The 27,214-nt window shown below is 40.3% G+C and overlaps 1 protein-coding gene across 2 annotated transcripts; it reads left to right on the forward strand.

Moving 5' to 3' along the window:
* Positions 1-3,054: 3,054 nt before the first annotated feature.
* On the forward strand, positions 3,055-14,459 carry u2af2 (U2 small nuclear RNA auxiliary factor 2). 2 transcript variants are annotated; one of them, NM_001001217.2, is given in 11 exon segments: positions 3,055-3,163; positions 6,127-6,262; positions 6,355-6,458; positions 7,435-7,586; positions 9,620-9,736; positions 10,710-10,848; positions 11,172-11,251; positions 11,942-12,064; positions 12,780-12,866; positions 13,196-13,444; positions 13,596-14,459. In NM_001001217.2, coding segments are annotated over 11 exon segments (1,371 nt in total). In that variant the 5' UTR covers positions 3,055-3,114; the 3' UTR covers positions 13,731-14,459.
* The last annotated feature ends 12,755 nt before the right edge of the window (positions 14,460-27,214 follow it).

Consider the following 27,214-nt stretch of genomic DNA (forward strand, 5'->3'; position numbering starts at 1 on the left):
ATAATGTCTTAGTGCTCCAGAAGGTAACAGCTGAGTTTTTCTTAAAGAGAGTGCGTGAGTTTTCCCTACGGAGGGATTCAGGGATAGAGTTCCAGAGGTAAGGAGCAGCGAGATAGAAAGGTTTAAGACGAGAGAGCGCAGTGGGTGTGGATGGTGTAAAGAGACGGAGGCTCTGAGAGGAGCGGAGGAGACGACCAGGAATGTGCAGGGAGACCAGTGAAGTAATGTAGTGAGGAGCAGAGGAGTGAAGGGCTTTGAATGTCAGCAGAAGGATTTTGTAAGCTATCCTTTGCTTGACAGGCAGCCATGCTAGTGAGCTTAATTGAGGCTGAGCAGGATCCCTCTTAGGAGAGAGCAGGAGGATCCTGGCAGCAGAGTTTAAAATTGATTGCAGGGGAGAGAGGTGGGAGTCTGGGAGGCCGGTTAGTAGGAGAATGCGCATATCGGCTACATGTGCCTGCACCTGAGCGTATCTCATTCATTTGGGTGCAGGCACATGTAGGAGGCGCAGGGCGGAATTTTCAGCAAGCGTTTTTCCAAAATATTGGCCCTACGCCTCGTCTGGCATTAGCCATAGATGTTTAAAGTCTATAGCAGCCTGTGTGGGTGGTATTAAGTTGTAACCCTTTCTTAGCTGTAACCAAGCCAACAGCACGGCTAGATAGGTCTAGAACATGGGGTACACGCGACTCAATCCTTCAGGATGGGCCTTCGCTATGTAAAAGTGACCAAACTGAGCTATAGTGTAGCGCAACTACAACCCACTTTGCTGTGTGCAGAATAACAAATGGGCGCCAGAAGGTTCTTGCAGTTGAACAGTAGAACTAGTTTATTGTTTCCTTGGAGCCAAACTGCTCTTGCTTCCTTCCCTCACTATCTCACTTTTCTAGGGGCACATGGCTTACTGGGGCCTAGTTCTGCTCCCAGGCTCAGTGGTCCTTCACCTGAGAACAAAGGCAGCCAAAGAGGCAGACCCACCCCCCTGCTAAGCACTATATCAAAGTGCTCCCTGTTAAGTAATAGGACACATATGCAAACTCAAAATGGATACATGGGTCTTTGCCCAGTAACAGCACAAAACAAGGAAGCTGCAGGGTTTAAAGCCATAGGGACTAGTTAACCCTATGGATCCCTACAGAGTATTTCCCCAATTGTGGAGAAAACACTACACGTGACATAAGCCTTAGAGGGCAGCTCTACTCCATCCACAATTAATTGTTGTAATATGTCATGGTATATTGTATTGATAGAATTATACTAATGGCACATGGATCCTGCAGGCTTCCCAAATAGAACTGCAATAAAGGTGGCCATACACAGGCAGAATTAAAGGGGAACTCCACCCAAACACAACTTGTTTTTTTGAAAAGTATACTTATCTTCAAACAAACTTGTAGTATACATCACTTAAAAAATGCAGCCTTTTTATAATTTTTAATGTAATGAAATGATTTGGAACAGTTACATAAGCCGGCCGCCTGTTCTCCTGCTGATCTGGCTGACTACTTTGACACTGAAATAAAATGTAACAGTAGTCACCTGTCTTCGGCAAAAAAATTCTCCAAACGCCTGCACATGTGATGTCCATAAGGAAAGGAACATTACAGTTAATGCATTGTGGGTTATGTTTCTGCATGCTGCCTGTAACCTGTGGAGAACATCAATGTTTTAGTCCCTCCTCTCCTGCCAGGATGTCAAATGATGCAGAAAGGGAAGAACTGTTTAGCAACTGGATTTCAACATTTAAAAATGGTATCAAAGAACAGATTATAGTGATTAGGGGTTTCTGTGATTTAACCCAGTCAGACTGATTTGACAGCTTATCTGCCTGTGTATGAGGCCCTCCGATGCATAATGTTGCTTTCCACCTGCGTTCAGCACTTACATCAACCTGTGTCAGTATAGGCCAGTAAAAAAGAATGGGCTGCCTAAAACACTACTTTTTCAGGCACATTCCTTCTATATGTATGTATATCTTTATTTATTTATAAAGCACTACTTATGTAAGCAGTGCTGTACAGTAGAATAGATTATTACAAATGGGGTTATTAAGATAATAATAAATACAAAGTATAACAATAAATACAAGGTACAGTTGAAAGAGTCAAAGACACAAGAGGACGGAGGTCCCTGCCCCGTAGAGCTTACAATCTATATGGGAGGGTAACTTACAGACACAAATCGGCAAATATAAGTGCTGTAGGTCACAGTGGGTAACATTACAATATAAGTGCTAGTCCCCAGATCAGGTGCTGGGTGAGTGCTCCAAAAGGTACTATCTTAGTTTAGTTTTAAAAAGACTGAGGGAGGATTCTCTCTGGATAATCTATATTTAGATTAGTATAATTATTTGGCATAATATTGTATATATTTTAAAGTAACATGTGACTATCCATCTCTGCAAGTTCCCTTTTCTTTCTTAATGCAACAAAACAGTATTTGGAGGAAGATAACACATTGCGGATCCCATAGCAAAGTGTATAAAACAGGAGAGGTACATCGCAGTACAACGCTCATATTGGCCCTGCACGTTGGGCTTCCTGAAAACACGTGTATTGCACCAATCAGGAGGAGGCTGTCCTTACAAATGAGAACACACCGTCAATATGTATTTACCGCCTACAAAGAGACATATGTACATGTTTTATTTATGTCCGTGTCTAATTTTAACAGGCCTCACGCTCAGCTAGCCATGCCACCTTAATTGCATCGATGTCTCCTTTTCTTCTAAACTTAAATGACCGGATTAACGTCGTCTTCCGCCGGCTCTATTTCATGTCCGTCCGAAACATATATGTTTGAATAAACCACGCCCCCCTACTTACGAAAATTGTCGAAGTTCCCGGAAGTCTTCTCGCTTCAGTAAAGCCCTTTTCAAAAGAAGCCGAGAAAATAGTAAGCTCCGCCCAATCATTTCCGGAAGCGGGCGAATCCTTAACAAGCCCCTGCCCCGCTACTTCCGGAAGCCGCCAAGCTGGTTGGTAAGCGTGTTGCGACTGCGTTGTCTCCTTCCTCCTCCCACTCCTTCCTCTGAGAACAAGAGCGCGAGAAGAGAGTGCAGGACTGGCGCTCGGACACGGCCTGCCGCCGCCATCACAATAAAGCGCGGCCATCATGTCTGACTTCGACGAGTTTGAGCGGCAGCTGAATGAAAATAAGCAAGGTAAGGTGAAACCCGGGAGCCGCCGGCCTGGGGCCGTATAATATGTGGCGTGGCGGGAGAAGAGGGAAATGTGCGCGGTTGAGGCCTAGATGGGGCGGAGTTTTTCTTTACGTAGCCCATTGGGTAGGCCCGAAGGTTCTGGTCCCGCTGGCGTGGGGCGGCCTGCCGCTTCTGCAACTCTGCCCTTTTATACCTTCCTTTATACCTTCCTTTATGCTGTGCGTTGCCATGGCCTCATTTGTTAAAATAATCCCGATTAAAAAACATATGATGATCGACCCAGCGACCTTACTTTGTATGGCTTTATTTGTGGCGCTATCGGGCTGAATCTCAATACACCCAATGAGACAGCGCCATTCACTGGCCAGTTTGTGTGAAACATTAAATAATAATTAAAATGGATCGTAGAATTTTTTCCCGTTCAAGCTTTATTTATTTTTATTTTTAAAGGTGCAAGCTATGGTCAGGGGCCACATACTAAGTTATAATACAGGGGAACATATATGGGGTATCAGCCATAGTCCAGAGGATATCTAGGGCAATAAATACTTGCTCATCCATAAACATCATAAACCTACAGGATGAGCTTATGGGAGAATCTTGAATAGCAAATAAGCATTCTCCCCAAATCTCTAACTGCCTTTAGTTTGAACCCCCAGCCCATGGCATAATGCCCCATAGTGCCCCCATAATGCAGTTAGCAATGTATTAGGCCTAGCTATTGGGCAGTCCTGTTCATCTACAAAGCAAGTTTTTTTTATTTTGCCATGACACCATTTTGTATTGCAACTAAGTATGATTGATTGGTTTCAGCTCATGGTGATAATGTATGAACTATGTTTCTAAGCACAGATGTACAGTGTATGGGGGGTTTAAATCAATGTTAAAAGAACAGTAACATCAAAATATGAAAGTGTTTTAAAGCAATTACAATATGATGCACTGTTACCCTGCACTGGTACAACTGGTGTGTTTGCCTCAGAAAGACTACTATAGTTTATATAAGCAAAGCAGCTGTGTAGCCATGGGGGCAGCCATTTGAATGAGAAAAGGCACAGGTTACTTAGCAGATAACAGATAAAATGCCATTGTATTCTACAGAGTTTATTTGTTATCTGCTATGTAACCTGTGCCTTTTCTCCTTTTTTCCAGCTTGAATGGCTGCCCCCATGGCTACACAGCAGCTTATTTATATAGACTATAGGAGCATTCTGTAGCAAATACACCAGTTTTACCAGTGCAGGGCAACAGTACATTACATTTTAATTACTTTAAAACACTTTCATATTTTGGTGTTACTGTTCCTTTAATGGACTTAACACAGTGATATAGGGTCAGACTAGGTCTGGTAAAGGGGTATTACAGGGATGCAAGTTGTACAGACCTTGTACCAAGCCTTTATCTGTACTATTGTTTGGATATAAAGGTCCAGTGCCTTTCACAATGTATGTTGGGGTATTAAACATACTGCAGTATTAAATATTTTATAAAATAATTTTAGCCGGTGATTTGGGGCTTAGTGTACCTTTCATTGGATCAAGTTCAGGGTTCTTAGATGCAGAGAGTTTAAAATCAAGGGCCTTTGTGTGTGTTTACAGGGGAATTCCAGCAGATATTCCTAGATATTAAAGCAACAGTTACATTAAACAATTAATTACATTATAATGTACTGTTGCCCTGCACTGGTAAAACCGATGATTGCTTCAGTAACACTACTATATATAAACACGCTCCTCTGTAGCCATAGGCACAGCCATTCAAGCTGAAAAAGGTAAAAGGCACATTGTTTGAATCCATGTCTAAGAGCTACATACACGTAGCTTATTTTATTTTTTAATGTTACTGTTCCTTTAAACTAAACCATTGGTGTGATATGTAAAGTTTCCTGACTTAAAAACTTTTATATATACACTAATATGACTAAATGTTTACTTTTGTAACAAACATAACCTGCCAACTTACAGCGCATACCTGGGCTAACCTGCAGCATGCAGCCATTTCACTGCTGTTTACTGATCTGGGGCGTCACTAGTGCATTCCAGTTTGGATGCATTATCCTCAAAATACAGATTGTATTTGCAGGAAAACTACACTATTCAGTGATTTCTCATCTGTTTGGGTAATTTGCAAACTTAAACCAAATCACTTTTTTACCCGTTTGATTACACAATCCTTTTAGCTCTTTTCCATGCTGTGATTGTAGCTTAAGGACTGTGACACAGGAGTATATTAGTCGGAGCGTGACAAATCTTCCTTGTTGCGGGCGACTAATCTCCCTGAAATGCCATCCCACCGGCTAGAATGTAAATCACTGGCGGGATGACTTACGTGTCAATCCTACGGTGCCTGTACCCTTAGTTGTAATTCATTGGTTTTAATGGAATAAGGGAATATTGGTAGGAGATCCAGTCATTTGGCGATCTCTCCCAACAAGAATATCTTACCATGTATGGCCACCTTAAGTCGTGTTAGAATCTGATAAAAAGTGGTATTGTACTGTACAGCGCTGCTTACATAAGTAGGGCTTTATAAATAAAGATATACATACATACAAGTGGTATTGCAATCTGTTATCAGCCTATTTCTTAGGGCTCTGGTACACGGGGAGATAAGTCGCCCACGAAAAATCTCCCCGATATGACATCCAACCGGCAAAAATATAAATCGCCGGTGGGATGGCATACGTGGCGGCACGGTCTACACAGATTTTTTTGTGAATTACCAGTTTAGCCCCCCTCAGTTGATATTAGGCATGTGAGATGGTGGTGTATAGGAAGTGAAGGTTAGAAATACATTCCCTGTCCTTTTTTGGGGGGGGGGGGGGGGTCCATTTTTTTTTTCTGCTGAATTTTACAAGTTTATTACCTCCATATACTAGAGAGAAAGTGCTGGTCAAATGTATTGCACAGTCAAGCTTGTGATTTGTGGAATAATTTTCTGCAACATTCCTCTGGTATCTTTAGAAAGGGACAAGGAAAATCGTCATCGAAAACGTAGTCACAGCCGTTCTAGAAGCCGAGACCGGAAGCGCCGCAGCCGTAGCAGAGACAGGCGAGGTAGAGAGCAGCGAAGTGGATCCAGGGATCGAAGGCGACGCAGGTAAAACTTGTAGATGTCTCTTAAACTATTGTGTAAATATGCTAACCCTTGCATGACTTAAATCTTCCCTTTTTTTTTTTTTTTTTGTCCAGTCGCTCACCAAGACATGAGAAGAAAAAGAAGATCCGTAAATACTGGGATGTTCCACCTCCTGGTTTTGAGCATATCACCCCTATGCAGTATAAAGCCATGCAAGGTAATTTGTTTTTAACATTTAGTTAATACTCATCTTTTTACTTTAGCTTTTGAAAGCTTTAAGGGTCATAATACAGCGTTGCTATTTAAATGAGTAACTAATATTTTTTTGTTTGAAAGGTATGTTTTATTACTGCAAAATAAAAGCTCTTTGCTTAACAAGGATTCTGTGCATTTATTTTGGAGCCTTCTGGATAATCTTGCATGTAATATATTTGAAATGTGAATTCTGATTGAATGTACAGTTTTTGTGCTTATCGCAGTATCTGCTTTATCATTTGTGTTATGTCTGTGTTTGGAAGTTAAAAGGAAACTGATTATCAGGGGCAGCTTCTTCTACACAATTATTGATGTAGCCTAAGTGCCATTGTGTTGGAAAAATGAATGTTAGACCATGAAGAGATACCCCTAGAGTACAAAAAGGGAATAGCATCAAAGGAGAAAGTTGTAAGTCCGCCCCTTGCATTAGGCCATACTCTTAAACAGGCAGTGAAATTTTGGGCTCCGGTTCACAAGTTACATTGTGAAACTACACTGAGCACAGAGAAGAGGTGAATATAAAAGGTAAGTGCAATATTTTGCTTTACAGAAAAGCTGTCCAGCTTGGATTCATTTTTATTGCACAAGGGGTTCTTCACATAGACTTCCCTTGTGGGGTAAAACAGCATATCATTCGACGGGAGTAAAAGGAGGACAATATCAGCTGTTTTGCTTCCCCTTTATAATTTTCTAACTTGAGTTTCCCAGCCAAAAGTTTTACACCACATTACCTATACGTTCAAAAGCAGAAAATATGAATTTACAGTGAGTACTAAACCTTCACATATTTGTAAGCTTGAGTATGGTATTGTCTGTCTTGTTTAGATATATTTTTTCTGGTTTTAAATTAACTGTACAATTGACTGTCACATGTCACTATTAATTTGTACACTTGCAGACCATTTATATTTCGCGTAACTTTTTTATCTTTTCCTCAGCTGCGGGTCAGATTCCAGCTACTGCTCTCCTTCCAACAATGACACCAGATGGCTTGGCAGTTACTCCTACTCCTGTGCCTGTTGTGGGTAGTCAGATGACAAGACAGGCCCGTCGACTCTATGTTGGAAATATTCCATTTGGAATCACTGAGGTATTTGCTATAGCCATTCTATTTCCTAGCTATAGTAAAGTATTGAGGTTGAGAAATGGCAGCACCAAAACATTTTTCAGCATTTCTTCAACATTTTATTTACCACTTAATGAAGGTATTCTTTGCCCCTTAGGTTAATAAGTATTTCATAGCTTGAAACATTCTCTTATCTCAGTTTCTTTTGTTATTGGTCTCAAGCTATCCGTATTGGTGGCACTAACAATTTTCCTGCATACAGCTCTTAAGCAGGGACCTGAATTTTGGGCTCTCAGACAAGTGCTCAGTAAGTCCCTGACAGGCGAGGATTTCAAATATACAGTCTGTAAATTTTTTAAATATGATTTGTTTGAATATTCGTTGTTCTGAATAGTTGTAGTTGGGCTTTTACTCAGTGCCCTATCATGGGTAAATATACATTGCCGTAGGTTGTTTCTGCAAGAGAACTGTGCCATCTCAGATACCCTTTTTTTTTTTTTTTTTTTTTTGTCCATCCTGGTACCAGCATTGATAGCTACCTTTGAATTATTACATAAGCAATCCATTGCTTTCTCTTTATACTACCACCCTTATTTTCATTTAAGCTGTATGAGTTTGGTTAAGTCACTCTTTATTTAGGGCCATTGTTAAACAGGCGTTATGTCATTGGAGTACTAGGTATAGATAGGTAGTGCAAAATAAAAAATGTTTCTGATAGCCAAAAATGTAATCAATAAAGGCTGGAGTTGGGAGGATGTTGAACATATCCGAAAACTACTTCCTCCTTGGCAGCTCTCTAACCTCTTAGTGACTTGGAGGGGCACATAAGACAACTGTTCAGTTACTTTGCTTTTGATCCTTAGCAATCTAAAGGAACAGTTATATCCCATATTCCCCCAAGTTACTGATTACAAACTTGTAACAGATAAGAGAACTGCAAAGGAGGAAGTTAGTGTTCTGGCAATTATGTAGACTTTATTTTTGACTATATTGAAAAGTTTTATTTTGCACAGCCTATCTATTTCCCCAGTTTAATTTTTACTGTAAACCGTTTAAAACCCTTCCTACATTTGGTCTTTTGGTTTCTGATCTTTAAGGGATATCAATGGTAAAAATCCTCCAGCCACCACATCCCTAATCCTGCAAAATCCTGAATGAAGTCCTTATTGCTTAATGTATTTCAATTGTTTGCCAGAAAGCCCACATACAAATAAGCATTATTTGGTGTAAAGTGTGTAAATGATGTGGCCAGTTAAATGCATATCCTTGTGTATCATTTGCTTAGTCAGTGGGCAAACCTTATTTATCTCTTCTCAGGCAGTAATACAATATTTGTCCTTAGCAGTTGGGGACTTACTGAGAAACATGTTTGAGACCCAGTGTCTGAGGCAATTGTAACATTAATACATTTTAAATAAAAATGGACCGTTACAAAGCAGTTACATTGAGTTCTGTTAAATAGTATTCTTAATCTAGTTGACACAGGTAAGGTATTTGGCAGCTGCTTTAAGCACGCTATAATGGCTTTATAACTGGTCTTTCGGTGTTATGGAGAAAAACTTACAGGTGGGTTTTTTCAAAACTTGGTGTCCCTTCTCCATGGTGTTTAAATGATTTGTTTCACATTTGATCATGTGACACATTGCTAAACCCTACATTTCTAATCTATAAAATGGGTATCGCATTTTTGCTTTTTTTTTTTTTTTTTATTCGGAACTGGTACTATGGCCCTGCACTCTAATGGAGTTTGTCTCAAACTTTTTTCCAAATTTTCCAGCAGTTAGCATGGTTTTTGCAGAAATGGCTGCTTTTGTTGAATTACAACAATAAACAACTTTGATTTAAAAGAAACCTTTTCTATTTGAAAAACAAGATCAAAGAGTTGTTTCCATTTCTTTTTAAAGTGAAAATTGTGGGGCTGAAATCCCTTCGTAGCAAAATAAGTTTGCTACCATCGTGCAAGGCAAGTAGGACATTCTAGATCTTAAACATGCTCTTTGTTGCTATTAACAGGGATATCAGACCACTTATATTTCTCTCCTCTTTTTACCTTGCAGGAAGCAATGATGGATTTCTTTAATGCCCAGATGCGCCTTGGTGGATTGACTCAAGCGCCTGGAAATCCTGTACTGGCTGTTCAGATCAATCAAGACAAAAACTTTGCCTTCTTGGAGGTAAGTAAAGCTTGTGGAAAGTGGCATTGTGCCGAATAGGAATGTATGTATAAAACACTTAAAGCAATACTTTCATGGGAAAACAAATTTTTTTTTTTTTTTTTTTTCAAAATGCATCAGTTAATACAGTTTTTCCCATCAGAATCCTGCATTGAAATCTGTTAAGTGCAAAAAATTTTATTTAAATTTCACATGGGGCTAGCCATATTCTTCCTTTCCCACAGCCATGTGACTTGTGATCTTATAAACTTCAGTCTCACTTTAGTGCTGATTGGTGAGAAAGGGAGCAAGATGGAAGCTCCCAGTAGATATCAGAATAGCACTCAATAGTATGAAATCCAAGTCTGACTTGGGACTCCTCCAGTTACATGGGAGAAGAGAAACAATAGGTTACCTGAAAGCAGTTCTAATATGTAGCGCTGGCACCTTCTGAAAGCTCAGACTCAGGCACAATGCACTGAGATGGTGCCTACACACCAATATTACAGCTAAAAAAAAACAATTTGTTCGAGAATGAAATTGTAAATGGTAGAGGGAATTATTTGCTACATAAAGTGTTACACTGTTTAAGTACACCATAAAAATCATGACTGTATCCCTTTAAATTGCATCCACCTTTACTGCGCTATGGCCACCTTATGTTCATGGTATACTGAAGTTATACATGTTTTTGCATTAAAGTTACTGTGGGTGGAAATTGGTATGAATGCTCAGTTGGACACTTCATATCCTAAAGTTTATCATTCCTTGAAGGTGCATTTTTAGCCACAGAAGGAGCGGGGGGGGGGGGGGTTAAAGCTCAGTTCAAATTTCCAAAATCTGCTGCTAATCATTCATTACCCTCCAATTCTCATTGGCTCTTTGCTAAAGAATTCAATGACAAAACCAAAGTTAGCCCACTGACCTATATTTCTGAAATAACTCCTGTAATTGTAGACCACTCAACATTCCCCCCCCCTTTTTTTTTTTGTAGTTTCGTTCTGTTGATGAAACAACACAGGCAATGGCTTTTGATGGGATAATTTTTCAAGGCCAGTCTCTCAAAATAAGGCGTCCTCATGATTACCAGCCTTTACCAGGCATGTCTGAAAACCCATCCGTGTATGTACCAGGTAAGCTGATTTCATACCTGATTTAAATGTTCCTTGAAGAAATAGAGGGAGAAATCTGCCTCAACTATGTGCCACTAGAAATCTTTTTTTTACTTCTGTTAGGTTTTATGGTTATGCTGTAACAGTGGTTAGGTTCCTGACGCAAGCTGTAATATACAATAGTTTACTAAATATGAAAATAATGCCTTTTATTTTACTTAGCAGAGCACAGTACACATTTATTATTACAGAGCCTGCAGTTCCAGCCAGGACTTCAGAGCAAAAAAGGAATACATGGAAAATATTATTTTTTCTTTTTCCCAATATCAATCCTTTCTTAACAGGGGTGGTTTCTACAGTTGTCCCTGACTCTGCACACAAGCTTTTCATTGGAGGTTTACCCAACTATCTGAATGATGACCAGGTAACCATGGAGTCATTAAGCCTATGGGTTGGTAATTTCAGGCTTACTTATTTGTTATTTTTCATACCTGGGAATGTTTGATTTGGCTTTCCCATCCATTTGAACGGAGGTCTGTAATATGGACCGCTCCCCTGATGTGTTCCATTGCATCCAGCCTTCCCGTAAGCAATGCCAGCAGGAAGGCAATAAGGTTGAATGGTCACACTCCACATTAGTACCAGTCCCCTAATTGAAGTGTGGAGCTACACTAGCAAACTGCACAGGGAGCTGTGCTGTTTCTACTGGCACTGCACTTGTTAGGGGATAAGTGGGTCATGTGGGCCTTACAGTGCAGAATATTGCACTTCACCATCTAAAATATTTTGGGTGGGCTTGTGAACTAACCTTTTTATTTTTCAGCTTTCTGGCACTGAACTAATCTATAGGTAACAAACTTATGGTGTTGGTTTACTGATTAATATAACTATGCAATACAATTTCAGGAATGGAATTGCAGCTATTTTGTACATGGAAACCGTTTTTTATAGGGGAGCCTGTATTTCCATTGGTATAATAAGAACTGACTTACTGAAGCCTGAAGCATTCTCCCTTATTTCTCTAAATTCTTTATTTGATATGACTGTTCTCTTGAAGCATTTCCTTGCCCCCTGTTGCTCAGTAAATAACCTTTTGGATTATTTTCATTCGCAGGTCAAAGAATTGCTTACATCTTTTGGGCCTTTAAAAGCATTTAATTTGGTAAAAGACAGTGCCACAGGCCTATCAAAAGGCTATGCCTTTTGTGAATATGTGGATATTAATGTCACAGATCAGGTAAGAAATCGGTTTATTAAACCATTAAAACTAAACTGTAGTGACTGTGAAATAATCTAGTCTGACTTCTAACATAGTAAATCGGAATGCCAAACTGTCAATTTTATTTCTTGGCACTAGGAAAATTAATGATGATGCATCATAACCAATTTTCTAAAGTAACGGATTATTAAAAATATATACCTGCACTTTCCTTTTTAAAATGTTATATAGCAGTGTACACCCTTCCAAGTTTCCCCACTCGGGTACTAAGGGCATTCTATTTTTATACTCCACATGCTTCAACACTTAGCTGTTCGTTCTGTACACTTGCTTGGCCTTCTACATTTGTAACTCCTAGATGTTTCCAATCTTTTCACTTTCCATTATATAAAAGAATGCATTGATAAACTGGCAGAGAGGTGGCATCCTATGATAGCCGTTAAGTTTCCATTCCGCTACCAATCCCGATACACCTGTCTGCAATGGGTGGGGCTTAGATGGAAATTCCATTAATTACAAACAGTTTACTTGCTTTTTGATCGTATGATATGCAAGCGTCTTCTAAGCTGATAGCAGCAGCCACATAAGATATTTGTAGCCCAGTGTTTTATTGGGCTTTCTTTCAGAATGTTTATAAACATCTGCTTTCTAACACTTAGTTTTCTTTAACTGGTTTACCACTGTGCACATTAGGTGAAATCTGTGTTTGCTTGACCATGTTTTGTTTCCCTAGGCAATTGCTGGACTGAATGGGATGCAACTGGGTGATAAAAAGCTTTTGGTACAGAGGGCAAGTGTTGGAGCTAAGAATGCAACTCTGGTAAGGATACTGTTTAGTCCCACGCACAGTTTAGATTAGAGTAGTTTTATATTTTGTAAACTTTCTACAATAAAGTAGAACTTGAAGAAAAAACATAGGCAGAATGCATGTCCAGTGTATAAAGTCATATCTATAGAAAATGTTTCTAACTTGAGTAAAATCACATATACCTGTTAGATGTTTAGCATACTAATGGAGTAGAGGTCACTGACATTATAGACTAAAGAGAAAAAATACTATGTTTGTTGTCTTCCAGTAACTGGCAGAGCTCATGTAGATATGTGTGTTGCTTTCTAATGTTCTGTGTATTTTTTTTTTTTCATTTGTAGAGCACAATAAACCAGACTCCCGTGACCCTTCAAGTCCCTGGTCTTATGAGTTCTCAGGTGCAGATGGGTGGTCATCCAACAGAGGTGTTGTGCCTAATGAATATGGTGCTGCCAGAAGAGTTGTTAGATGATGATGAGTATGAGGAGATAGTGGAGGATGTTAGGGATGAGTGTGGCAAATATGGCGCTGTCAAATCAATTGAAATACCACGTCCAGTGGATGGAGTTGAAGTGCCAGGATGCGGCAAGGTAAGTGCTGTAATCTTACACTTTATTAAGGTTTCATTGGTTGTTGCCAGTATTGTCAAATGTCATGGTTTTTATGCCTTTTTACGGCATTTTTTTTTTTTTTTTTTTTTAGAGAAATGTTAAATGTATAATTATGCACATTTTGTTTCAGATCTTTGTAGAATTTACGTCAGTCTTTGATTGCCAGAAAGCCATGCAAGGACTCACTGGGCGCAAATTTGCTAACAGAGTGGTGGTTACAAAATACTGTGATCCTGATGGTTACCACCGCCGTGATTTCTGGTAGAATGGAAGCGAAATGGCGGGCTGAGATGAGCTAGGATCGAGAGGCTGGGGGAATATCAGAAGGACCTTCATTTTATTTTATTTTTTTCTTTTGCAGGAGGCTTTTTTTTTTTCTGATTGTGTTTATATTTTTATGGCCAAAAGTAATTTTTTCCCTCCTTGAAACATCATGACCACCTCACTAATCCTTTTAAGGAATTAAATTTGAGACCTATTCTTTGACCATCACACCCCCCACACAATGTAAAATAACCCCAGAACCTCCCCTTCCCCACTCCCCCTTCTTGCCCCCAAGGACCATAAAGAATCTCAGTGGTGGTTATACTGTAGTAAAATGTTGTCTTTTCTTGATTTTCTTTCTGTGACCGTTTCATATTTGCAAAGACAAAATTGCTCATTAAACATTTTGTTGTATTTTACTTTTTATTCTTTACAGAGTGTATGGATTTTTTGAAGCCATCTCAATTAAAGAATGTTTTCATCTTTCCTGGGGGTGTTTTTACCTATTTTGACAGGAAAAAAAGTCACTGGAGCGAGTGTTCTTGTGTTTGTGACTCCAATTGACACTGTAGCATACAATGTGTAGTGTCCCAAACCTACTCAACCAGTCTTGCAAACCTAAACCTAGAATGTGTGATTCCTAAAGCAAGTCAGACCTAGCTTGGCCTGCCTTTAATTTTCTTGTATATGTATTGTCACCAAAAATGAAGTAAAGGTTATTTGCTAGTTATTAAACTTGTTTTATTTACATGTTAGTGCTTCCTCTCATTCAGATTTATTAACACATTAACTTGTCAGATTTCTGAACAAGGCCACCTGCCTTCTCCTATGCAGCAGGTACATGGGTGGGCAGCACGGTCAGTGTATAGATGAGAGAAACCCTGTGTGTTCATTAGCTCTGAATCTAAGCTTTACCTCCTGGTATGTGGTCTCTGCTGTTATTACCTTCTCATAACTAGAAGTGACCTCTTCTAGTTATTAGAACCCTGTTGGACCTCAGTGCTATTTTATGCAGCAAAACCAATAATGCAGTGTTTTTTTGCTCTGATCCTGAACATGAGAAATGAAGTGGCAAGGAGATGCCAAAGCCTAAAATAAAACAAGTCTAAAAGGCAGAACACTGAAGCGTGGTAAAAACCGAGCACAAGACACTGCCTTTTTAGGCAGAAAAATAAATTGTTGCCTATTTAAAGTACAGTGGATCCTTGGTCCTCCATGTGAGCTGTATATAGGCACTCTGCATCACTATGGAAGGCACACAAAGCTTGGAAAGCAAAATGATCTGTAATAGAGCTAGGTCTAATGCTATGCCACTATGAGTACGGTTTGTGACTTGTGTTGGCATGTAAGCATATATGTAAGCTCACGAAGCATCATTGTGTTGGGTATATAAATACCAAAGTTTAGCGAAAGCTGTGCTGACAGTATCACAGTATCTCCTATATATTCTGTTGCACCAAGGCTCAAGGGATCTGGGCAGGGATTTTTCTGGTGCCCCTCATGCAGTGCCCTGTAGCATTGCTGTATAAGAGAAACCCACACACTGTGATACTAATGGGTCAAAGATCTCTCAACTCCAGACTTACTTGCCACTCTTGGTGTTGGACAAATGACTGAGTTACAGTATCAGAGAAAAATATAGACCAAGACAACAGAAAAGAGTGAAAAATGTTGCTTTATTGCAACTTATTTGGTTAAATCCAGCGAAAAACATGGGGCATATCTGATCTGGGGGCACAGTACAACTTGAGTACCTTTGTCCTGACCCAGTGGCTCCCTGCTGGCACCCTATGCACTCCTATCAACCAACAACTTCTAAGTACAAGATCCACTGAGTAATGAAAGTAGGTAAGTAACACAGGAGAGAAGCCTGTGTGTGACTACAACTAGAGCTTTGGGATTATGGATAATCCATGTTTGTGTGGTTAACTGCTCCGCATCTTCCAGTATTTCACCTGCAATACAGTCTGCCTGCTCAGAACTGACACGGCTGAGGATACCTAGAATAAATGAAAAGATATTGGAGATGATGGGGAAGCAGTGACCCTATAGTATCATGTACCTTGACACATGTGCTATGTTATGAAACATCTGTATTGTTACATGATTTATCATTTCAAGCTGTTAAAGCTGATTGGTAAGGAAAAGAAGAGAATAAAAGCAGACATGGATGTCCTGTCCTCCCTTTCTCTGCATTTTGACCATGTCTAATTAGGCAAACGCATAAATACTGGGCAAACTTGCACCTGGGCAGAAACCCATAACAACCAATCAGTGATAAGCCTTTCTCAGCTTGCTGTGGGTTGAACAATTAAAGGAAACGTGATTGTTTTCAGTGGTACTGCCCAGCTGCAAATTTGCCCATATAGGTTCCACAAATTAAAAGTTACACTGATGGTTTATTATTTTTAATGTTCCAACCACATATACTGTAAATGTGCTTAATATAGAGGTTCTGTTTCAAATATTCTGTCATTGTCTGCACAACTTTCTTTTAGGATAAAGTATTTAAGCTCTGGAGTCCAAGCTACACCAGATTAGCACTCCCCAAAACCACTGCCTCGGCTCAACTGCATCTCTCTGATATACCAATATATGTCTATAGGAAGAGCCTTGAGGCTGCTCTAGTAAATTAAAGGCCAGGGGGATGATTCTAAAGATCTAGTTAGGTTTTTATTTAAAAGCAACCCTGCAATTATGAAAAGTGCTTCTGATTATTCAATGATTGGATAACCACAGAGCTCCAGCAGCTTTTCAAATTAGGGGACTCAAACTGTCATGAAAAAGACGAGGCATTCCATGAAGGGTGGAATTTGGCTGAGCGGGGCAGGATTGGGCAGGTCAGGGGTATGTCCAGGTGAGTGTGCATCATTACTCAGGGCAACAGGCTAACCAGACTGGAACACTAACAAAACCCCATCAACCAAGAAATGTTTGAACAATAACACAATGAATGCTACTGTATAAATATGAAGAATTGTTAACCCTCTCTTTCCAAGCACTGAGAAACTTCACTAGAAAACGGGTGAACTAATTTCGGTAGAAAAAGATATTATGCTACATAAACATTTTTACTAATCTCTTTGGTTGTCACTTTCTTTGGTTAGCATAATGTTCTGTACCATGGTTACTGTGGCTGACAGGTACCACTAAGCACCTATCTACTATCACCCCTTCATCCCTTCCCATTTCCCCCTGCACCTCAACACACCATACATATATACTAATATATACTAAACCTCGTTTCGTACGATATTCGGTGCGTGTATGGCAAGTCGGCGAGTCGACCAATATCGCAGGAGGCTGCTGATATCGGTCGCCGATCGGCCAGGTTAAAAGATTTTGATCGGGCGCTATAGAAGGCGCCTGATCAAAATCTGCCGTCAGGGCTGAATTGGCAGAAGGAGGTAGAAATCCTATTGTTTCTACCTCCTTATCTGCCGTTTCAGCCCTGAGCGTTAGTGGCTGATTGAACGATCTTTTGAAAGATCGCAAATCGCCACGTCTGTGGCCACCTTAAACTGATACATTTACAGTACAAACTGACCTCACAGTGGATGGGGCAGCACAGAACTCAACATTTCAGCCAGACAAGAGCCACTTACTGCATTCTGAAGCACAGTGACGTTCACTCCTTCCAGGGCAGAACCGGATCTGATCTTATATATAAGAAACCACTCCCAGGTCGTGAATCCTTGAATGAGATGTCAGAATTAGAAAGGAAGGCAAGTCATAGGGTGTCCCACCAGCATCAATCCAAACTATCTTGAACAAAGAAATGCTTCTACTTACCACCCATTGTTCTATTAATTGGGTTAATCACCTTTAAATTATTTTTACATATGATATTCTGAGGCTATTTGCAGTCGATTTTTATTTTTTTAGTTATTTAACTTTTCCTTCAGCAGTTCTCCAGTTTGGAATTTCAGTAGCAATCTGGTTGCTAGGGTTTTGTTTACCTTAGCAACCAGGCAGTGGGTTTAAATGAAAGACTGGAATATGAATAGGAGAGGGGCTGAATAGTAAGATAAGTAATACAAAGTAACAATATTAATACATTTGTAAGTGAACAGAGCAATAGTTTTTGGCTGTCGGGATCAGTGACCCCCATTTGAAAGCTGGAAAAATGTAGAAGTGGGAGGCAAATATTTGGAAACTAAATAATGAAGACCAACCGCAAAGTTACTAGGAATTGGACATTCTATAACATAGTAAAAGTTAATGTAAGGGTGAACCACCCCTTTAAGCAGAAATATGCAGGAAATTTTCACTTGAGGATCTACAGATATCCCAGGAGAAATGGAGTCAAAATAATTGTAGTTGGGGTCTGCAGACTTGGTGTGGCTCTACCAAGGTGTAGCTCAGCTAGAACTATGTCATGTTGCTCTCTAAAGGCCCCCATACACGGGCTGATAGAAGCTGCCGATATCGGTCCCTTGGACCGACTCGGCAGCTTATTGGCCTGTGTAGGGGCCTGAAATTGGCCAGATATCGTTCAGCCAGGTTAGAAAATCCAGTCGGATCGGGGACCGCATCGGCTCGTTGATGCGGTCCCCGAACCGACTGCCCCGTGGCCGCAAATGTAATCCGAACGTTTGGCCCCAGGGCCAAACGATTGGATTATTTTTTGTTTAACCTACTTGCTACCCGATATCGCCCACCCGTAGGTGGGGATATCAGGTGAAGATCCGCTCGCTTGGCGATCTGCCCGTGTATGGCCAGCTTAAGGGTGTTAAGCAGATAACCTCTGTAACAGCAATGTTCTTTTATAAATGGTGTTGGGTTTTCAGTTGGGGGATTCTTAAAATATTGGTTTGGACCCAAACATGGGTGCCCGTGCTGTTTAGAGTAAGTCCCCTTGGTGAAGTTTTATCCTACAATAGAATATTGAAGTTCAAATAAGGATCCTGACTGGTTCTAAAACAGCTTTTGGGCTGTGAAGCAAATTTGGTAAGAAATACTTCTTTAGATGCTACACCTTTATATACAGGGGTCTTTAAAGGTAAAATATACCCTTTCCCCTTTTTGACATGAGCTCAGTCAGATGTATAAACACTCCTAGATATAAATATCTGTGGCAGGGTAGATAACCAGGACTCAATGTACTTCTTCTCACCTGAACACTTGACTCCACAGTCAGCCAGATAAGAATGCAAATGTCGATCTATTAGATAGGGACATTGCAAGAGCTGAGTCTCATTCCCCACGCACTGGAAGCTGTCCAGCCCACTATAAACCCCACCTGGCCCATATTTCCCATTTGTAGATATTTCAGTTGCCGTTCCGCAGTTCAGCTCTTGGCACACTACATGTGCATCGATCAGATCCCACATCGGATAGCAAATAGTGCCCCATTTTTGTGCATAGAAAACCTCCACTCGCCCTTCACATGGGCTTGGTCCGATAAGGCGGACTTGCAAGTCTGAAGAACACAATAAAGACCAAAATAAGCACAAAAGTACATAAGTACTGAATAAGTACCTGCCATCCCCATAGAAATGCACTATACATCTGTATGCAGCCTTTGCCTATAGCCCAAAGCATTAAGGGAACTATTAGGAATTTAGCAGCATAATCCAACACCATTGCACAACAGCTCATAGACCTCGTTCTCTCCTGTCAGATGCTGGGCTCAGCTTGTCTACAAAGTAGAAGGACCTTTTAGATTCTCTCAGAAAACAAAACTGATCTATAAATGTATGTCAAGCATTTTCACATTTTTGTGTCCTTTAAAGCAGCTGAGCAGGCAGATGCATAGACTAATTTTACTGGAGATTTACTGCCTCCTCTGAATTATATTACATTACAACAGATCAATCTCACTTAGCAGCTCCATATGCCTTAGCAATAATATTTGCATGTACCTGTAACTTTGCTTATGCTCATACTTAATACTTGCCTTGGGAGGGGGCGGCCATTTGTCATGATACAATTTCAGAGGTAATGGAACCAAACTGCTTTAAAAGACAAATACGTTCAAAAACATAGGGAGGAATGACAAATCTATAGGCAGGTCAATGTGACCAAACTTCAATCTTTCACCTTGGGCCATTGTGTTCACAAATCAGAAATGGCGATATAATTGGGAACACAACCAGACTGGATCAGTGTCATACTGAGTGCAAATAACTGAATTTAACATTGTTATAATTAGATATTTAGAAAATGGCATAATTAAACAACTGCACCAGTACAGTTTCATATGTTTTATATCAGTTATCTTTTCTTTTAAACATGTTCCTTATAGCTCATCAGTTTGAGCTCTTCCCCATCTGTGCCTGTAACCTTTGATTGTAACACATTTCACAGGCTTTAAATAGGGCCACGGATTTTTAGCCTAATGGTCTGATTCAGCCTTTGAATCATATGAAGCAATGTTCTTAAGTTTCTGGATAAATTGTGATTGGTTGGGCTGATCAGTGCATTTTACACATGCAATTTGCTCATTTTCATTACCCCGTTCAGGTGACCCTCCAAAAGGATATGCGCAGGTTTGTTTTGATTAATGAGAAAATCAACAGTAAGATTTGGTAGTACTTATGTGTTTAGTAGGCAACCAAATGAATCATGTACATGGAGTGAACATAGGAACACCACTGGTGGTTTGGCATTAAAGTAAGTGAGAAGATCCAACACAGTCAAATGAAAGGGTGGGGGTTTATAAATCACATATGACATATCCAAATCAGGACAATGTAAGGCTGTTGGAGTTTTTAGTAGGTAAAAGAATGAAGGGTGAACATTGAACCCAATGTAAACTGACTAATAGTAGTCAGTCTATTTCACAAGCAGTCAAATCCCTTCTGGTACTGGCCTTCATCAGTGTCCTTTTGGGGCCCTGCTATTTTCTGCTACCATACCAACAGGGAACCTACTAGCTCTAGAGAGATATGGCTAGATTTTATGAGGTACAGGCAAGGAGGAGTCAAATCGTGGTCTGACAGGCAAATGGTCAGTGTCAAAGAACGGGTACAGGTTCTAAAAACAAAATAAGGATATTAGTACTAGGTATTAGACAGGATCTGAGCTTGAAACCAGCTTGGACAAGAGAGCCATGCAACAACTAGGCTTACATACTTACATACCTAAAAGGGCACCAAAGCTCCTAGCAATGGCGCCCAGATGTCAAGGTGCCTTGCAAACCATCAAATGAAAACCCCTGATCACACTGATTATATAAAGAGTATACTTGTCCTAGAAACTGTGACCCCCTACCCCTGTCCCTCCCAGGCTGGGGGCTTTTTTTTAATTTAAATAAAAAAAGAAAATATAGGCACCCGAGGACAGCCCTCCCCTGTGCTGCTCTAGGCAGAGGCATTTGGGTGCCTCATTATAAATATGCCCCTATCGTAGTGTTTCAATTCCTCATGTGGTCCAGATCCCATACAGCAGACTTGGATCAGGGAGTTAATACTAAGCCTGATTTCCTCGTCGCTACTATGTCCCCTTCACTTAGACAAGCAGAACCTTGGGGAGAGCTACTTCCTACTATCAAATCCTACAATTGTACTTCCAATTCTATTACTAGCTAGAACTATCAATCTCACTGTCCTAGAAAGTACTATAACAAAGATTAACCTGTCTCTAACTAAAGCCTTATTCACAGGGTCCCCAACTTCTCCAGTTGTATAAGTCTCTCTGGGGCAGAACAGAGAGTCACTTAGTAATATGCCTTCAATGGAACATGGGTAAGAGCTTAACTTTAGTTTTTATTTTTTTAGGAGGTTCCAGTTTATGGAGGGGGGCAACAGCACAATTCGTTCCTGGAGGAGATAAGAGGATCCAACCTCCTGGGATGGTCTATAAGATCCCTTATCTCCTCCAGGTAGTATGGTAGTAGTGTGAGGTAGTAGAGGTAGTATGGGTCAACATAGGGTGTCTAGTCATCGCACACTGCAGCTGTCACCCCCCATGTCCGGATGGGCATTGGTGCAGTCACACTCTCTGTTCCACTGCTTTATGGGCTCTTTTTTCTAACGAGTAGAGTAACCCAGATTAACATTGACAAACTGAATGCAGTGTTAGGTGGGATTATTCATGTTTCCTTATTTGCCAATAATATGCTTTGAAAATAGACAACAGGTTCAGAGGCAATGTTATTTTTAAATTAAATTCATATACAGGTATCTGTAGAGCTGATGGACACACTGGGGGTCAAAAAAATGCCCCATCTGGTCTGTGGGCACCAATTGGCAGGCCTGTTGCAAAAAGATAGTTGTCATGCCTTTTTATTTCTCCTGTTTGCAAAACCCTCTGAATGAAAGAGGCATTAATCCTTTTCTGCAAGAGTTCTGTGCAACTGTACAACTGAGACATCAATAAGATCTCAATAAAACATGTATATCTTACCGACACTCCTTAACAATGCTGCCCAAACAGCGCAGAAGATCACACGCACACACATGTTTTCATGGGTTTTCCCTTTTTATTTGGATTTTTTTACTGCCTGAAAAAGCAAAGGACACAATTAAAGAAATAGCTAAATAAGCTGTTGGAGGGGGTGCTTTAAGGGGTTATAATTTATATGTCTTGATATATAAGAGAGCTTTACAATAACCTCTCTTCAGCTCCTACTACACAGGTAAAAGTGACATATATATATGAATCTGCTGCAACACATTTACTCAATGCATGGCTCTCCCTCCCACCAAAAAGTGTACCCCCTCCAGATAACTAGAGAAATCAATGCCTCACTAGAATATTGTAATATTTTACATCTAGATAAAACCTGCCTAATTGCTAGTTGATGAGGAAGGCAAAAACCCCTTCTGAAGCCTCTCCAAAATTTTCTTACTTACCCCAAGATGGCAATCAGACCAGTCCCAGGATCAACTTTGTAATAAGATCTATTTTGAATAACCCTATATTTTCTCTCTTGCAAAAAAAAGTCCAACCTTCTTGAAGCTATCTAATATAAAACTGGAAAAGAAGTTACACTGCACCTACCCTGCACCCAAACAATGTGATGGTAGCTAAGTAGAGACCTGAGGCACTGCTGATGAGGTAAAATGGTAAAATGCAATATTCTACCAATACAAGCCATGCTACATCCCATTGACATACTGTAAGTGGTATCCTCCTGTACAGACAGGCAGACATAGCCTAGAAAGTACAATCTGCCTTCAGTGCGCAGGGACAAGGGGCTGTGATTAAAGGTGCAGTGCCACCATGATTTTCCTGGCACGTAACTTGTAAGGTATATGGGTGCTGCCCCTGAATGCCTTTAGTATCAACACATTACAAAAACCAAATGTTGGTCTCAGCCCCTATATGACCAATTAATGCAGGGTGCACACCGGCAGTACAGTAGATAATCATTTAAAGAGGCCTGATATTCATATACTGTATTGTGTACAGAAAGGAATAAGCATACAGAGATATTGGGGGTTATATAATAAAAGGCACTAAATTTGCCCAGGAGCAGTAACCCAGATCTATAATAACCCTTAGGCTTGGAATTTTAATTACTCAACTTTTAATCAGCTTGCTAGGGTTTCATTATCCTATTAACTAGTTAGCAGTTTGGAAGTCAGAAAGGATAATAATTAGGAGAAGGCTTGGAAAGAAAAGCAACGTGAAAATTAACTTAAACTCTTAAATCAATGTGACTTTTGGTTGCTGGGGGTCACCATTTTCAGTTGCAGACTCCTTGCAATAGACAGAATAAAAATAATTACTCAAAAATGTACAATAAATAATATATAAATGTTTAGAATAGGTTTGTCTATAATACACTAAACCCAATTACTTTCCCTTAAATTCTGAGCTCGAAAAATTGGTCTCTTAAATAATAAGCTCATATGGACAAAAATGGTCTCCATGCTGTAATTTAATAGTTCCCTACGCTGCCACCAGTAACTGCCATCCGTATTATCCCCACAAATGAATCCACAATGGACACCCATTCTGTGACCCCCCTTACCTGCTTCCAGCTCCGGCTCACTCCTCTCCTTGCTGAGACACACTTATATACTTTTTGTGTTTGTATTTGCATACAGCCTCTACCATCTGTTATCCTTTGGTGCTGTTTGCTGTTCAACTCCTCCAAACAAACTGTCTCTGTGACTGCACACCTGCTATATGCTTAATACATTAAAATGGAGACTGGTGATAACTAATGCCCAAATGCTGCCCACAACAATCTACTGGCTAGAAAAGCACAAAAACTCAGGTTCTTTAAAGCAGACATAACCCTTCCATAAATCTGGTCATACATGGATTAAAACTAAAGAGCGCTGAGCACCTTCTCTGCTGATACATGGTGCACTGGTAGATGGGGATCATTCAACTGCAATCCCAAACCAACAGAACAACAGTAATTGGCTATTTCTGTGTATGGCAGTCAAACATTATACACCCTAGTTCAGGGATCCCCAACCTTTTATACCCGTGAGCCACATTCAAATGTAAAAAGAGTTGGGGAGCAACACAAGCATGAAAAAGGTACCTGGAGGTGCCAAATAAAGACTATGATTGTCTATTTGGAAGCCCCTATGTGGAATGGCAGCCTAAAGAAGGCTCTGTTTGTCTTTACACTTGGTTTTATGCAACCAAAACTTGCCCCCAAGCCAAGTTATCAAAAAATGAACACCTGCTTTGGGGCCACTGGGAGCAACAGCCAAGTGGTTGGGGAGCAACATGTTGCTCACGAGCTACTGGTTGGGGATCACTGCCCTAGTTCATCCCACCATGTTCTGTGTATATATACTGTATATATATTTATAAAAAAGGACATCAATCATCAAACCATATACTGTAAAGGCCCAAGGGTGTCGGCCAAGAGATATGAGAAACTGGAAAGACCATCCTGTTTATGTGTTTGTGAGATGTTCCCAAACTTTCATTTAAATTAAGAACAAAGCTATCACATGAATTTAAATAGAGCCAGTGGTTTCAAATCACCCACTATAGTATTCAGGGTTGATCAGTGGCATGCAGGGCATCACTGTGCATATAATGCGTGCCATTCATGTACTGCCCTGCCCATGACATGGTGGCTAGTTTAGTTTGTATGCGGTGTGTGTGACAAGGACAAAATAAACACCAGTGAAAGCTCTCCTTACATATGCCAGCCTTTGTCATGAAAGATAGATAGGAGGATGTATTTCACTGTATATTTGAAGCTTTTCTATACAATAAATAATATATCACTCCCTTTATTCTTAGCTGGCAAAGTTCCTCATAAGTTACACAGTTAATTTGGGTTAAAAAAAAAGCAAGGCCCATCAAATTCAACCCTTCAGAACAACCCCCAACAGGGTTTCGTACGATATTATCGGTGCGTGTATGGCCAGCTTAAGCCTGACTTACTGATATTCACATCGGCGGAAGATGTCAGCATAATATTTTCGCAATTGAGATAATGGTGAATTATCTCCAGCTCTTGCAAGTAACACAGGCCCTGGGAAGGTTGATAAAAAAAAAAACAGGTATAAGATTTTTATATTTAAAACTAGCAATATGTAGATTTGTAAAACAAATAATTGTATAAAGCCCTAAGCGGGTTAATCTTTGACCAACCTTCAATACTTCCTTGCATATGTAGGAAGTCCAGGATTCTCCTAAGGAGTTATTCCACTTTGTGTCTATTAAGTCTGACACTGAGCTGCCATCACAGAGTTCCATAGCAATCTAGAACATAAAGAGTTTATGGTTAATAAAATGTATATTTGTAAACCTAAGGGGAAGATAAGAGGCAAATTAAAAGTATAACTACTATATGTTCACGATTTTCAACATTCTGTTTATCCTCAGCCAATGGCTGGAGTTCATTAATAGGCCTCATTACACTGTAATGTGTAATTCGTTTGCATAAGGTCTAAAAGAACCTTGTACTTACCCATAGCCCTCTTTCTTTGCGGATGCTTAACCTTTGATAGAACGCACCATAAAAGGCAAGAAAGTTTTCATGGCCGGAAACCTGTTCCAGAACATTTAGTTCTTCATCCTAGTTCCACAACGCAGAAATTAAGATTTTTATTTCACAGAATCACTAGTCCAACCAATTTCACATGCCTCTTTGCAGCACATTTTAGGGCTCATTTACTACCCGGAACAGCAGTTGCAGCAGAGTTGTTGTGCAAAGTAAATGTACTTGTGTCCAAAACTGCTGCTCCCACTATGATGCTGGTGTATTTATTGAAGCACTTGAGGAACCTTCAACTATCGCTAACTTGGTGCCAGACTCATACACCTCTCCTCCCACTCCACAAGTGCTGCCCCTCTTGCCAATCTGCCCTCTGCTAATCCTTGCACTGGTTACCTGTCACGTAGAGGATTCAGTTCAAGATTCTTGTACTCGCCTTCAAAGCACTCACTGGTGCCGCACCCCTCTATTTAACCACCCTAATCCCCAAGTACACCCCCAGAGATAACCTTCGCTCTACACCTGACATCCTTCTCTCCTCCTCACTCATCACCTCCTCTCATTCTCGCATCCAGGACTTCTTAAGTGCTGCACCCAGGGAACACCCTTCCCTGTCCCATTAGGCACTGCCAGACTCTCCAAGCCTTTAAACGGTCTCTTAAAATTCACCTTTTCACTCAAGCCTATAACCTAAACCCCCCAAAAATTCACTAACTACTGGTTTTCACCTCTCACTCCGCAATTACTGTCACTTTACACACCTACATGAACTCCAACGCCATGCTAGTTACCCTGACCTTAAGTCTCAGCCCTCCCTTTTAGAATGTAAGCTCTTGCGAGCAGGGCCCTCCCCCTAGTGTCTTCGATCCTCATCCAATGTAACTGCAAACCATTTTTGTGAATTGTTTATATGTACATGTTAACTGCTCTGTCTTTTGTACCCCTCTATTCTGTAAAGCGCTGAGTAAATTGATGGCGCTATATAAATAATAATAATAATAATAGTAGCTCCGTGGTTCCACAGTGGCTGTGTCAGTAGATACAGAGTACCTGCACCCAAAAAAATCAAACACAGACATAATTTTGACACTGAGCACCAGAAGTGAAGAAATCCCGACTATGAAAACTTTTAGCGCAATTACATCTGATTCACGATGAAGAGATATTGCAATTATGCGGCTTTTGATACCACATTTGTTGCAAGTGCATCTACCCTTTGCAGCTGCAATTACACTGGAATTCTGGGAGAAAATGCTGCAGTGTGGGTAAATAACATACACTTTGCACACTGTACTTGTGCTACTTGTGCTTGTAAATGAGCCCTTTTACATGTAGAAAATGAAATATCTCACCTCATAAACAAGTCCATATTCGCCTTCTCCAATGAGCTCTCCCAGCTCTAAACTGCCATTAGGCTCCTAAAAAAGAAACACTTTATATAAAAGCTTGATAATAGAGGCAAAACAACCGTTTGCACATAAAGAAAGTCTTGGCAGTCGTGGGAAAACCCATGTTGGTTGGATGCAGGGAAGTGGTTGTGGGCTGGAATAATAATGTAAAACCACAGAAATTGTTCTTTACTGTCTGTCAGTGTTGTACATTATACCAATTTTATCTAC

This window comes from Xenopus tropicalis, chromosome 7, assembly GCF_000004195.4.
Source record: "Xenopus tropicalis strain Nigerian chromosome 7, UCB_Xtro_10.0, whole genome shotgun sequence".
Classification (NCBI taxonomy): domain Eukaryota; kingdom Metazoa; phylum Chordata; class Amphibia; order Anura; family Pipidae; genus Xenopus; species Xenopus tropicalis.